The 14,043-nt window shown below is 41.4% G+C and overlaps 1 protein-coding gene across 6 annotated transcripts in view; it reads right to left on the bottom strand.

The window, feature by feature from the left end:
* The window catches only part of LHFPL3 (LHFPL tetraspan subfamily member 3), a 592,105-nt gene extending 583,914 nt beyond the window's left edge, over positions 1–8,191 (bottom strand). For 3 of the 6 annotated variants that reach the window (XM_043872148.1, XM_043872147.1, XM_043872146.1), the window contains exon 1: positions 7,559–8,191. In XM_043872148.1, coding sequence (XP_043728083.1) covers positions 7,559–7,997 — 439 coding nt within the window. In that variant the 5' untranslated portion in view covers positions 7,998–8,191. The remainder of the gene's footprint in view (positions 1–7,558) is intronic. The other 3 variants (XM_043872145.1, XM_043872151.1, XM_043872150.1) reach the window with 2 other exon arrangements.
* Positions 8,192–14,043: the final 5,852 nt, after the last annotated feature.

The following is a 14,043-nucleotide window of genomic DNA, read 5'->3' as shown; positions in this document are numbered from 1 at the left end:
TGTCACTCTTCTACATCCCTGTCATTCTTCACACCTGGATGTATTTGCCTATGTTTCACATACTGAGCCTTCTGTTAATGATGATACACTTTTCCCATTCTGATTTTTACAACTTCTCTCGTGACACCAAAAAGACCATGCAGAACACCCTGCCCCGGGAGTTTCCAGACACTTGAGGAGATGGGCTTATGATGCATTCTACACTAAATCCAAAGCTGAGTTCCCTTCCAACTCCTGTCTGCCATGATTTTCTAATGTGAAATTCTTCTTAGTTAAGTTCTTCATGTCTGCCTTTGAGCTAAGGCCTTTTTTCTGGTCTACAACTATTTGTCATTCATTTTACTACCTTTCACTACTCTTCCACTAGTCCTTTCATTGATAAGTCATAATTTCAAATTTTCATGCAATTAGACTAACTTCACACAGCCTATCATTTAGGATCTTTTCTCCTATTAAGAATACACAGACAGTCCCCACACTGCTGCACACCTGGTTTCGTTAGGAAAGATATCAGAATCCAGGCACAAGAAACCCATTCTGGTAATTCCATGTCAGCAACTCTATTTCAAAAAGGTGTGCTATCTTCTTTCATTGTGCTCAATAGTAATTAGATATGGTTCATGTCTATATTGATCAAAAAAAGCATATCTCTTCCTCTTGCAACCTACTCATTCTTCTGTTTTATTTTAGTAGAAGTAATGAGAAATGTGCTCAAGATTACACTTAGGACAATTTAACAAGGACAGTGCTGTGATCCTGTGCAGTACATGTGTCATAGAATTGTAATCATAATTTGAGAGCTGTATGATAATAGTTGCATAAACATGTAGGATGCTGGGGGAAGATGGTTTTGCTTATTTCTTTTCTTGAAATGCCCCAGTGATTTTTCATAACAGCTTTATGTTTAAATCACCAAACAACTTATCTATTATTTGCCATGTGAACCAGCCTCTTAACTTTATGTCGTCAGTAATATCTTCTTATTATTAAGAATAAAGGTCAGTTTCTTAGTCTTTCCTCATATCAAATAAAAACTCCACTCGACTCATTATAAGGAAAAAAATCACATTAGTGAAAATTTGTGTTGACCCTCAAAGTTCATATATATTATGGAAATTACACTTTAAAGCTTTCCCAATTATCATGCTATTAAGCCCCCCAATTAGAATTCTCCTGGAGAGTTCTTTGCTTCATGCCAGTGTGATAAGAAGTTCTCTCTACTCCTGTCCCCATGGTTTATCTCCTCATACCACACACAGAAGGGCATTGAGCCACATGCTGCAACTATAGCTATATGCTCTGCTAGGTTTGGGTCTTTTTGTTTTCATTTAAAAGTTTGCTCACTTTAAAAAGTTCTAAGGTAAAGATATAAAATGTAATACACTGGCCTGGCCATCTAGATTCTTTTTACTGCATGATATCATCACACCAAACATAAGCACCAATCACTAAAAATTCGTTTTCATACTAAGCATCTGATACAATTATTCTAGTTATGTATGTATACATATTTATTATTTATAAAAATATACAAGTACCTTTTTAACATTTTGACAACGGAAAAAAGCTTTTACCTGTACATGTAGCCTCACACCAAAGAAACCACCTAATAAGATATGATTTGGGTTATATAGGGCCAATTATTTTTCACAAATGTTCACTTAAAATCTCACAGTTATAAAAATTCATTTGATATTCACATTACTATGTTTTCCAACATCTCTTCAATTCTCACACTACATGAAAGCAAAAAAAGAAGTTTCAAAATTCTCATTTAAAATCATTTTCTTGTAAGTTTGGCTTGGCAAATTGAAAATTCTTGCAAGTGAAATATGTTGTTAGAAAATGAAAACTGCCTTTCCTGAGGGTACACATTCTTCTCTGCATCTGGGGGAATATTTGAAATGCTCTAGCAGAGGAAAACCCCCCTTTAGGGCCATTCCATAACTCTGAACTTAGGATGGATTAGCATCTCTAAGAGGCAAGACCTTACTTTGTCATATGCTCTGCTGCTGCTGCTATTAAATCGCATCAGTTGTGTCCGACTCTGTGCAATCCCATAGACGGCAGTCCACCAGGCTCTTCTGTTCCTGGGATTCTCCAGGCAAGAATACTGGAGTGGGTAGCCATTTCCTTCTCCAATGCACGAAAGTGAAAAGTGAAAGTGAAGTCGCTAGGTCGTATCCAACTCTTTGTGACCCCATGGACTGTAGCCCACCAGGCTCCTCCGTCCATGGGATTTTCCAGGCAAGATTACTGGAGTGGGTTGCCATTGCCTTCTCCTGTCATATGCTCAGCACCAGCCAAATGGTGAAACCTGGTGACTGTTCTGAACTTGAGTAAATCCTGACCTTGTCTCTTCAGAGTTCCCCCATCAGAGCTCTGCACATGCTGGGCCACACAGCTGAGCAGGCCTGCACATCCAAGAAGAGCACATCTGCACTGATGCCCAGAATTAGGAAAGGAAAGTTTGGAAGACATACCCTCTTCTCCTGTGCTGACTGCTCCTACAGGCGTGTAAGGAAATCCAATGTGGAACAGGAGTCCCCACTCTTATGAAAGAAAGTCTAACCTTCTGATTCTTACATAAAACCTCCATTTTTAATAACATGATATTTTTTCATGAGAAACTAAAAGGTAAGGGTAAATCTGCTGGATCCTAATATATAATTGATTATATCCCTGCATTGTAATAAAGATCATTACCTATGCATCAGAAAAATCCTTGATTTAGGAATAAGCTCATCATAAATTAGGCCATCAAAAAATTCTGGAAGAATTTCTTTAGTGCAATTACTGCTGGGGTCACAAATCCATGAGAAAAATGAGTATCATGGCTTTCAAAGTATATGGTATTCACTTCTCAACCTGGCATGTGGGACATTTTAAGTAACTTCCTTTTTACCCATTCTTCATTCATTTTTTTATTCATTAACTCAATAAAAATGAATACCTATTATGTGCCATACATATACATACTACTGTGTGACAAGATGCAGCAGTAATAATAACATAAGAACAGTAACCCTACCTACTGGCTCAGCTGGTAAAGTATCCACCTGCAATGAGGGAGACCTGGGTTCAATCCCTGGGTTGGGAAGATCCCCTGGAGAAGGGAAAGGCTACCCACTCCAGTATTCTGGCCTAGAGAATTACATGGACTACCGCCCATGGGGTCGCAAAGAGTCGGACACGACTGAGCGACTTTCACTTTCACTATGTACTGAATATTGTTTTCCTATACACCTTGGCTTATTTAATCCTTGCAGCAATCTCCTGAGGTAAATACAATTATATGCTCACCTTGCAGATGAGCAACTGAAGTACAGAAAGATTAATTCCCTAGATCATATAGTGAACGAATACCAGAGCCAAGGTTCACATCCACCTCTTTTTACTCCAGTGTCCATGATCTTTACCACTATGATATATGAGAAAAGGACATGGGTTTGTAGAACTTTGAACGTACTGGAAAAGACAGACATTAAACAAATAAACACATTTGTAATCCCAAATGCTGATAAGATATATAAGAAAAGAGCACAGTGCCTTGAGATAGGATGGCATAACAATGCCAAGGCTCTTCCTGCTGCCTAAGAAGTGTGATAATTACCTACGGTGATTCTCATCTCACCAAAACGGCAACGGTACATAACTGAAGAACTCAGGCTGATTAAAAAGATCTGGGGAAAACTAAGGTTGAGAAGCTGGGGGAGGTAAGTAAGCAATTCAGTCTTCAATCCTTGCCATACTTGCCACACAATCAAGGCTCACTATCTTGGAGGCCTTCTTGTTGGTACAACTCAGAATGACTAGCGACAGGGATCTAGTGAATGCAACCCCCCCTCCTTCCCATTTTACCCTTCCCAAATACCAAAATCCAATCAGGATTAGGTGCTCCTTCTTCACAGGTGAAACCAAGAACCTCCTCATCTGCTATATTCCACCAAAGTTTATGGTAGAGGTCTAAAAATTTCAAATTCTGCCTCAATGCTTTAGCTTACTAAAAAAAGAAAAAAAAAAAAAAACCATGGAGGAGAAGGAAGGAAATGGCAACCCACTCCACTATTCTTGCCTGTAAAATTCCATGGACAGAAGAGCTTGGCAAGCTACAGTCCATGGGGTCACACATGCAGGAGAGGGGGTGGAGGGAGATGGGTTGGGAGCAATAAACAGAGGAAGAACTAAAAAAAGAAGAGGGAGAAAGAAAGATCTCATTGGCTTGTAATTGCTGAAACTTGCATTTCTGAAAATAAGATAATGGCTTATAGTCAACAAAACAAAAAAACTCCACCTTTACGAGACTTGGATTAACAGACCTGGAAACAGAGACTGAAATGCTGATTTGAAAACAAAAACATGAAATCAGAGAATCATGCTCCCACAAAGACAAAATCCCGTTTCCATTCAGATTAAAAAAAAAAAAAAGATCTGGACTTTATTGCCCTGTTTGCCAATTACAGATCTACCTCTTTTTATTAGTAGAGAAATCAAACAAAAGAGAAACATCTCTCTTCTCAAGAAATTATTTCCCTGTGGATTTGGGAAATTTTGCATCTCTAATTGTTATTATTTATTTTACACATTATTTTTATATCTTCACTCTTTATGTTAGGCACGGTCCCTAAGTACAGGATTACATCTTGAAGAAGTGTGACATATTAGCTCCTAAGTCTGTAGTTTCATTCCACTGAGGTTAATGATGATTCAGAGGGGAGAGAGAGAGGGAGAGGGCAGGTGTTCATAATAGCACCATTAATTATGGTCATTTCCGCGCATCTAGGTAGAAAGCAACATCATTTTCAGGTCCAATAAATTAAGTACGTTTTCTGGTTCATTGTTCAGAATCATAAAAGAATAATTCTTGATGTTGTATTGCCACAAGAAAGTCTTCTGCTTTCATCTTAGTGTATTATTTCATATGGGATTTTATAGTCTACCTGGCTCTGATTTATGAGGTTACTATATTAAAATGCTTAGATAACTAAATACACATCTTAATAATTTGACTTCCAATGAAGGTTAAACAGTCTCTGATAAGCAAATGGCACATTAAGTCTCATCTTTAATAGTTAGCAAATTACACTTGAGAGACCTAGGTAAATTATAAGAAGCCTTCTTAATATTAAAGAGGAATAGTCCAAAGGTTAGAAACTAAACTTTGACAGTAATTTGCAATCAATTATGTCAAATATATTGTTAGTATCGAGACTTTTGTAAAAAACCTGAAAAGCACATTAAATGTGACGTTCTTCAGAAATACCTTCTTTATCCCATCTTTTAAAAAAATCTATGAATACAACTGACTTTAACTCTTAATATACTTGACTTTGAGTCATAATCAATTCTTTAATTAATATACTTCATTAATAAATAAAATTATGTCCTTCTCTGGTTTACCTAGAAATAAAATACCATATAAATGGCAAATAAGTGCCAAGAACTTAAGGATCTGGGCTTATCTGAAAATGAAGTAAACATCCTTATAGCTTCATCAGTACAAACGTTATCATCACATTTTACACTGATATATGGGAAACAGGATAGCATACTAATATCAAACTTCTGAAAACATGACATTATATTTCACTACTGTAGAATAAATGTTTTTTTGTACTCTCTTCTAGGAAGAGAAAAGAAAAAAATATCGTAATAGTTGCAACTTGTATTAACTTCAAAGCTGGGAATTCTTTCCCAAAGATAGTTTACTTTCTTTCCTTTTTAAAACAACAAAGTCAATTTAGACACAAAATCTCATAAAAGTAAAACATCTTGTAATATGTTGAGAAATCACCCAGAAATCACTTTCAGACCTTTGAAAAAACAATCTAATTTGAATCATCAGTCTAAATAGGTCATTTAACTCAGAAAAATTAAAATTAGAAAAAGAATTGACCTTGTATAGCTAAAGCATCTGCATCCTCAATGTCCTGCTGTCTTCAAAGTCAAACCATAGCTAAGTGTCAAGAACAACAATAATATATTAATTTATTCCAAATCTCCAAGTTAGTCTGCTCTTGAGATGGCCATAAAAGACAACATTATATATAAAAATCATGGGGAGGGATGCTTGAAGAAGTTGAGAATGGAAGTACAGAAGGAAAAGCAGAAACCTCTATATTTAAGAAGAATAAAAGGTATATATATGGGGGGGCGGGTCTCTACTAGCGAGACCCCCTTTCACATGCACAAGTTCACAGTATATGCAAATGAAAATCAGCTGCAGCACACTTAACACAAAGCAAGTAACTTCCAAAGAAGTTTATTCTCCCACAAGCTTCTCGTATAGTTAACTAGCAGCATAAGATCATGAATCTTAATGCTCTTGTCTGGCACCCTTCAGAACTTAAGCAGCCTGTAACATTCTGGTAAACACAGGGATCAAAGCCTTACTCTCTAGAAAACCTTCCCAGGCATAGGAAAAACAACAAAATCTTAAAGGTAACACCTTTAAAGAAAGAGAACAATAAACTAAAACACAAATGAGAATGTGGCTGCCTGAGATATCCTCTACTTTTCCAACCAGATCATCCATAACATCAAAAGGACCCCCAACATGTTGGAACAAGAAGGTGTCAAGTGTTGGAGGATGGAATCTACCTTTAGAAGGCAGGGCATCGAAGGCGGCTAGCAGAAAGGGAATCAGCACCGCTGGAGGCAGAGAAAGGAGTCAGTTTCAGGGCTCTCCAGAGCCACCAGGAAATGCACCCGCCCTCTCTTTTTGGGTTAAAAGTAACTCGGATGCTCAGGAAAAGTACTTTCACATTCTCCAGCTACCAACAATCTATCATCCATAGGCAAAGAGTGATCAGAGACACCAAAGAAACAAGCTTTCCTCTGTGTCCATCTTCCTAAGGCCACTTCCCCAAAACTGAGATCTTGAGAAATCTTGATTCCCTCAAGATTTCTGTTCAAAGATGGAATGAAAGGACCTTTGCTCTGACAAGGGAGCAAACAGAAGACTTGACATTGGGGAATTACAAAGGAACATCCTACGGTACAGTTTTCTTAAACGGGTAAATCCCAAAACAGAATTCGGGTTTATTCACCTCCAGAGGGATGATAAAAATTTTATAACTTCCTGGGACAGAGAGAAACAACTTCACTCCAGCCCCCAACCCCAATCACCCTCAGAAAGCAATGACTTAAACAGTCCCAGAGAGGGACTGAGCAGGCTGACCCTCCTTCCACTACAATCGCTCCAAATCCGCTTTTCGCCTCGCTGTCAGCCCCTCGTTTAGTTTCTCTGCTCGCTCCTTAAGCGGCCGCTTCCTCTCCTCACCTCGAGTTCTTAGGGGACTCGGCCCAGCAAACGCCCTGCCCCTGACGTGTCCCTCTGGGTGGCGTCCCCCGCACTTGGGAGGTTCTCGAAAGCCCCAGTCTAGGCGCTGAGGCTGAGGAACCCTAGGGGTTCCGGCCTCCCAGGGCTCCCGCCAGAGCGGATTAAGTTGCTCGGGCCCCCAGAGGCGCGCACTGCCCGCGTCCCTCCCACTCCCGCCCCTCCCGGGCTCCCGCGCCCCGGGTCCCCCAGCCTCCGCGGAGGTGAGCGCGCACTCACCGGAGGTGAGCTGCATCCAGGCACAGATCTTGTACACCGTAGCCGTGTTGCAGAAGAAGAAGAGGGTAAAGCAAATGATGCAGGCAATGATGAGCATCATGGAGAGGCCGATGAAAAACGAGGCGGCTTTGAAGGCGCCCGAGGGCAGCGTGGAGAAGTCCGTGAAGCTGCCCCTGCAGGTCAGCTCCCGGGAGAAGCCGTTGCCGATGCAGTAGTGGAAGAGCCCGAAATAGCCAGCTTGCGGGGTGTCCACGCCGTCGCCGATCCAGTAGGGCTGGATGAAGCACACCACGTTGACGATGGCAAAGCAGATGGTGAAGATGGCCCACAGCACGCCGATGGCCCGCGAGTTCCGCACATAGTTGGTGTGGTACAGCTTGGCAGCCTCCTGAGCCGGGAGCATCGCGGCGGCGGCGGCAGCGGCGGCGGCTCCGGGCATTCTCCCCCTCCTCCTCCTCCTCGTCCTCCGCCTCCCCCCGCCTCTCCGCGCTCAGGAGACACACTCACCGAGCCGCGCGAGCTGCAACTCCCCTGCCTCCTCCTCAGCCCAGTAGCGCCAGTTTCAGAGTCTGCATCCTCGCTCCCGGAAGGAGGGCGGGGGAGCGCCGAGCACCCCTCCGGCTCGCCTGGCACAGCCTCCCGGCCCCCCTCCCTCCCTCCCTCCTGGCCGGGGCTCCAGCCCTCCTCACCGCCCTCCGCCCCTCTTCCCGCCGTCGCCGATGCAGCTGCGGCAGCTGAAGGCGGCAAATCCAGCGCGCGGCGCGCGAGCTCGGGCGCCCCTCCAGCCTTCCGCCCCCAGGCGACCCAGGGACGCCCCTCTAGTGCCGGGCGTGGGCCAGGGAAGCTGGCCTTGAGTTGCGAAAGGGGTAACTTTAGAAGGGAGTGGGAGCATCCACAGGGATCCCCGAGGCGATCCCAGGATCTCAGTTGGGGTTAGGGGCCGGGCACCGAAGACTGATTCTGGAAGCCTTTCAAGCACCGCACAGCAACGTGCTTCGACCTCTGCATCTTTGCAGGCGTACGAGGGGCAACGCGGCAGGTGAAGGCGAGAACGGCCGAAGGAAAAGAGACGTGCTGCCCCAAGACAATCCCCGGTGACTACCACAGAAAGACTGCCCCTGGCTAACTCCTCGACTGGCTGGAGACAAGTTGGGCAGGAGCCTGCCAGACAATAACGTAAAAGGCACACCTCATGGGGAGTCTCATAAGCTGGACCTATTTCTTCTTGGCATTCCCATTCCCTCCGCCCCCCCCCCGCCCCCCGTTGGGTCAGACAAACCGACGCTTATACTTTCCTTTAAGTAATGTCGCTTCCCCCATGAATTTTGCCATAAATGGGGCCTGTGGGGCATAGAAGTGACGGTGTCACCGAAATGTATAGTTTTTCTCAAAACATTGGTTATTTTGGCCAGTATTCTATTTCTTATACAAATATTCATTGGCAGATATTTTGTGCCCAGGCACTAGGCTGCGGGCTAAGGATACAATAGCCACAGCAGATGGATGTCTTCTTTCCCTGTCCAGGTATTTCTTCCTCCCCCACAACTAACCACAAAGTTGTTTTCAGAGTAATTTCCTCTGAATTATCCATATATAATCCCTTACGTTTTCATGTGGCATTACTGTTATACACCCCTACTTGGTGCTGTTTCCTTAGCTTAATGTTTTTCCTTTCCAGACTTTCTATCACTCTTTTAACATTCCCTGCCTTTTAAACTCTCTTATTTCCATTTGTTACTTCTTTGGTTCCTTCTGACTATGAGATGAAACCCATAAACCCTACACAAAACAATGAAACCAGAATGTTCAGTAACAGCCTCAGGAATGGGTAACAAATCATTTTGAACACTGTGATCACTGAATTCTCTGAGCAGAAAGGAGGGAATTCTGTTAGAATTTGACCCTTAAATCTACCCTTAATTGCATACCTTATTATAACCCAAAAGCATATGTAAGCTCTTTGACACTGTTGCCATTATGTCCAGTCTGCCTAGCTTCTTCTTAGAACAGTGAAAGATGTGAGATAGCAGGTGGAAAGTGAAGTTAGCAGGAAGAGGTAAGAACACTTAATACAATAGTTCAGTTTGGAGGGGTGGCTGCTTAGCAAGCAGGAAGGAAAGCTCCAAAAGGTATTCAGCTACATAGATAGCAGTTATGTGGAAGAGGGGTCATACCCTAAGTGGTGAAGACCAACCATGCCCCTCATCTATTAACCTGAAGATTTGACATTGTATGGGGAGAGAAAGGGGAGTTTGTGGAAATAAGGATATGGGACACAAAAGCTAATGAAGGGATTGAAACTAGATTTAAAAGTGCAAGTATTGAGTATTGCAATTTTGGACTTCCTTGGTGGCTCAGATAGTAAAGAACCTGCCTGCCAATGCAGGAGACATGAGAGATGTGAGTTTAACCCCTGGGTTGGGAAGATCCCCTGGAGGAGGTCATGTCAACCCACTCCAGTATTCTTACCTGTAGATCCCCATGGATAGAGGAGCCTGGCAAGCTACAGACCATAGATTCACAAAGAGTCAGACACGACTGAAGTGACTTAGCAAGAACTTCGTACAAGTATGCTTGTAGACTCTAAGAAAGTCTTTTAAAAATCAGAAGGATTGGGGTGCAGGGTGGGGATGTGGGGAGGAAGGAGGATGACCTAAATATCAGCCAGCCCAATATAACACTTGCAAGTCTCTAAAAATATAATTTGTGATGATGCATCATCAGTGCATTGGTGGCAACGGAGGGTCAGATCGTCTGTTAGGTTTCATTTGTTTTAACTTCCCTGAAATTGCTGTTAAATCAGAAAAGCAGAAGAGTTTTAACATGGAAGGATGAAGGGGAAAGGTGAGGGTAATCGGATTTATGGGGCCATCTGGCAGGCCATGTGTCCTAGGGGCAATGATAGCTTTATAGCAAGAACTATGGTAATTTCTAGTGACTCTTTCAAGCCTTCAAATCCCGCCCAAACCTGCTTGTATAAAGTGGTCTTTCTTTAAAATCAATGCCTAAAGGAGATCTTACTGTTCCCCTGGGGTAGTTGAGATAGAAGGTTGCTGAGAGGGGAAAGGCTGAGAATCAAAAAGCCTGGTTTAGCTCTCAGTGTTTAAATTGCCTTTACAGGACCAAGAAAAGACTGGCGAGTGACTCAGATTCAAATGTTGTGATTCAAAGAGCTTTTCTATTTGAGTCATGCTGAAGGAGAGCCTTATTCTTATTCCCGTTTTGGAAATGCCTCTGTGTTCAAGCTCAGAATCACTATGCCAAGGGGCATACTCAAGGTGTCCCCTCTTATCAACAGCATCTAGGGACAGACCAGTGTTTGTGTATTGTGACCTAAAGTGATCCCTTCCCCCTAAGAATCTGAGCTGTTGCTCCTTGAGGTAAGGGGTCAATCACAGATGTATTGAACACTTCCAATGGTCCTCCTCCTCACTTTTATCCTTCCCTGAATATTTCCAGGACGAAGAAGGATCTCCCAAGACCATTGGAAATAGGGATGGCCTGTAGACTTTTCAGTTACTATCAATGAATGCAGATTGTCCTTCTACATCTTCCCAAATCCACCCCCTCCCCCATCACACATCTCCAAACTTGCCCTTGGCAACCAGAAATCCCAGAGGTAAGGCTGTCCCTGTCTTTAATCTAAAGCTTTAGTCTCAAACCATGCAGACTTGAGGAGTTCAGACAGTCAAGCATCTAGACAACTAATTACATTCATCAAATGTTATATGACCAAGGAAGTTGTTTTGGGAAGGAAGAAATAATACTAGCCTGGTTCATGCTAAGAAGTTACTATTGATAGAAAAGTATTTTGAAACTAAAGCGTGATTCATATGTACTAAATAACTAGTAGAAGTCACTGTCATTGACAGCATCAAATTAGAAACACAGAATACTCAAATCTCAAACTTCACTGTTTAAAATGTTTTTCTCTTACTGCCACAAAGGGTCAGTAGTGAGATCCAGTTATTCCCCAAACTGTTTTAAAGTTAGGGCTATAAAAGAAAAACAACCGAAGAATAGTTGGACTATATAACACTACTAAAAAGATTCCGTGAGTTAAAGGACTGACTGTTTTGATTCCAGGCTAGTCTATGATGGCTTAGAGAGTATAAAAGCTTTGCAGGGCAAGGAACTTGGGATCCAGACCCAGTACTATCTTCACTTAATAAGAGATCAAGGCTCTTGGGGTTCTTTTCCTCATTTCAATAATTATAGTGAGGACAAGGGGACATAAGAGGAATTCTAAGGTCCCCTTCTGCAGTAAAATTCTATTTTGTTCTACAAAGACTATTTCTGGATGACTTTGCAGAAATAGATAAAATGCAGTACTTGGGAAAAAAATGGGGTGAGACCTAACAAGAGATATCAGACGCTGACAATGCAGACATGTTATTTAAAATTGAAAATCCTTTCTGAAATCAAATTGTTATATTAATAATTTTTCAGGCAATGGGCACTTAGTATTTTCAAGTGAGTCATTGCTATGACCTTGGGAAATGCAGAAAAAGATGATTTCCAAAAACTGTTACTTAATCAGTAACTAGGACTATTACCAAGGCCAATATCAAAACCCACTCCAGAACATGAAGATTGTAGAAGTGAAGCTCTTTTCACTCACCAAGGGTTTCCCTCTGCTCCTCCCCCATCTTTTTCTCCTTTCTTTCTTACTTTTTTTAGGGCTTTCCAGAAATTGTGAAACATCTCTTAGTTAAGTAGTCACTAGGTTAGCAGTGGTAATCAGATGGATGGAGTGTTTCAACACCCCATACAATTCAAGATCAAATGATCACAAAGCTCCAGTTTCATTACACCTATACCCTTTGCAATGACATGTGGAATTCCACATACACAGAGAAATGGGAAATAGAAATATCAGTCATTCTCTTTCTTAACCTTTTCCTCTAGTTTCATTTGCATTCTGTGTAAAAGTTATCCCTTTTATAAGTACTCTTCACTTTTCCAGAACCTAGCTAAAACCATAAGTTATTTTCTTGTAAGACTGAACATCTCCTATGTTAGAAGAACTATCTCTCTGGTAACCCTTTTAAGCCCTTGATAATTGCAGAACAATTCTGTCTGAAGATAAAAAGTAACCTGTATTGAGTAAAATACTATGGAAACATGACCATCGCTTGAAGGATGATTTTTTAAAGTCTGTCATGCAGTGATACTATATTAAAGTTTTAAATTCAGTATGTAGGTTCATTTCTCTTTCAATCTAGTGCTGATTCATCTTCCTGATCTTTTTAAAAAATGAATTCTATGTGCTATTCATTCTGACCCTACTTCATGGAGTTTCCCATTCAATATGCACCTTGATTGAAAATCATTTTCATTTTGAAAATCTACACTTATATTTTTAGTATTAGGCTCATATTTGAAACCACTACTTGAATTATCTGATAAAAGCATATTTATCCACAAAACTTGTCTCTCCTACTGGGCAACCACTTGAGTCTCTCAAATCTCAGGTTTGGCCTTGGTGAGGATCTTCCCCAAGACACATGGTCTTATAGTCCCAAACACCCTCTAAATGTGGGGAAAAAAAACCCACCCAGATGCTTTCTTTTACTGCTGTAGAGACACAAAAATATTTATTTTTATATTTTAGTGCTTTTATTGAAGGGTCACATTTTCATGTTGAAATAGTCAGGTTTTGCGAGAGAAGCAACCCAAACTCTCAGTTGCTTATAACAACAAGCATTTTCTTCTAACCCACATCACATGATGGTTGTTGGCTGGCTAACCAAAGACCAAACAGTAGACCTGAGTGCAGGTCTGCTTATATTCTTATTCTGAGATCCAAGTTGAAGAAGCAGCTCCTCTCTGGGCCATGTTGGCAGAAGTATAAGAGGCAGAGGCAAATTATAAAACTGTATCTAAAACTTCTGCTCAAATATAGAATGCAGCATGTCAACTTATATCCCATTGGCCAAAGCATATCATAAGAAAAATCTGAGAGTCAGTGTGCTAGGGATATATAATCTTAGTAATCTTATTTACTTAGTAATCCTTATAATCATATTTACAAGAAACAAATGAGTGAAAAATTAAGAACTTTAATCAAATCCATTATATCCTTCCTCTGATAAAATATTAATACCAACTTACTTTTCAAACAGATTTGGTTCCTAGAAAGACTATATGCATATATGATTTTTGTTTTAAGACCATCAGTCAGTTCAGTTGCACAGTTGTGTCCAACTCTTTGCAACCCCACAGACTGCAGCACACCAGGCTTCCCTGTCCATCACCAACTCTCAGACCTTGCTCAAACTCATGTCCACTGAATTGGTGATGCCATCCAACCATCTTATCCTCTGTCATCCCCTTCTCCTATTTTCAATCTTTCCTAGCATCAGAGTCTTTTTCTAAGGGATCAGTTCTTCACATCAGGTGGCCAAAGTATTGGAGCTTCAGTTTCAGCATCAGTCCTTCCAATGACTATTCAGGACTGATTTCCTGTAGGATTGACTAGTTTG

This window comes from Cervus elaphus, chromosome 18 (genome assembly GCF_910594005.1).
Source record: "Cervus elaphus chromosome 18, mCerEla1.1, whole genome shotgun sequence".
NCBI lineage: Eukaryota > Metazoa > Chordata > Mammalia > Artiodactyla > Cervidae > Cervus > Cervus elaphus.
Note: the sequence above shows the minus strand (reverse complement) of the source record. Positions and strands in the feature narration are given on the sequence as shown.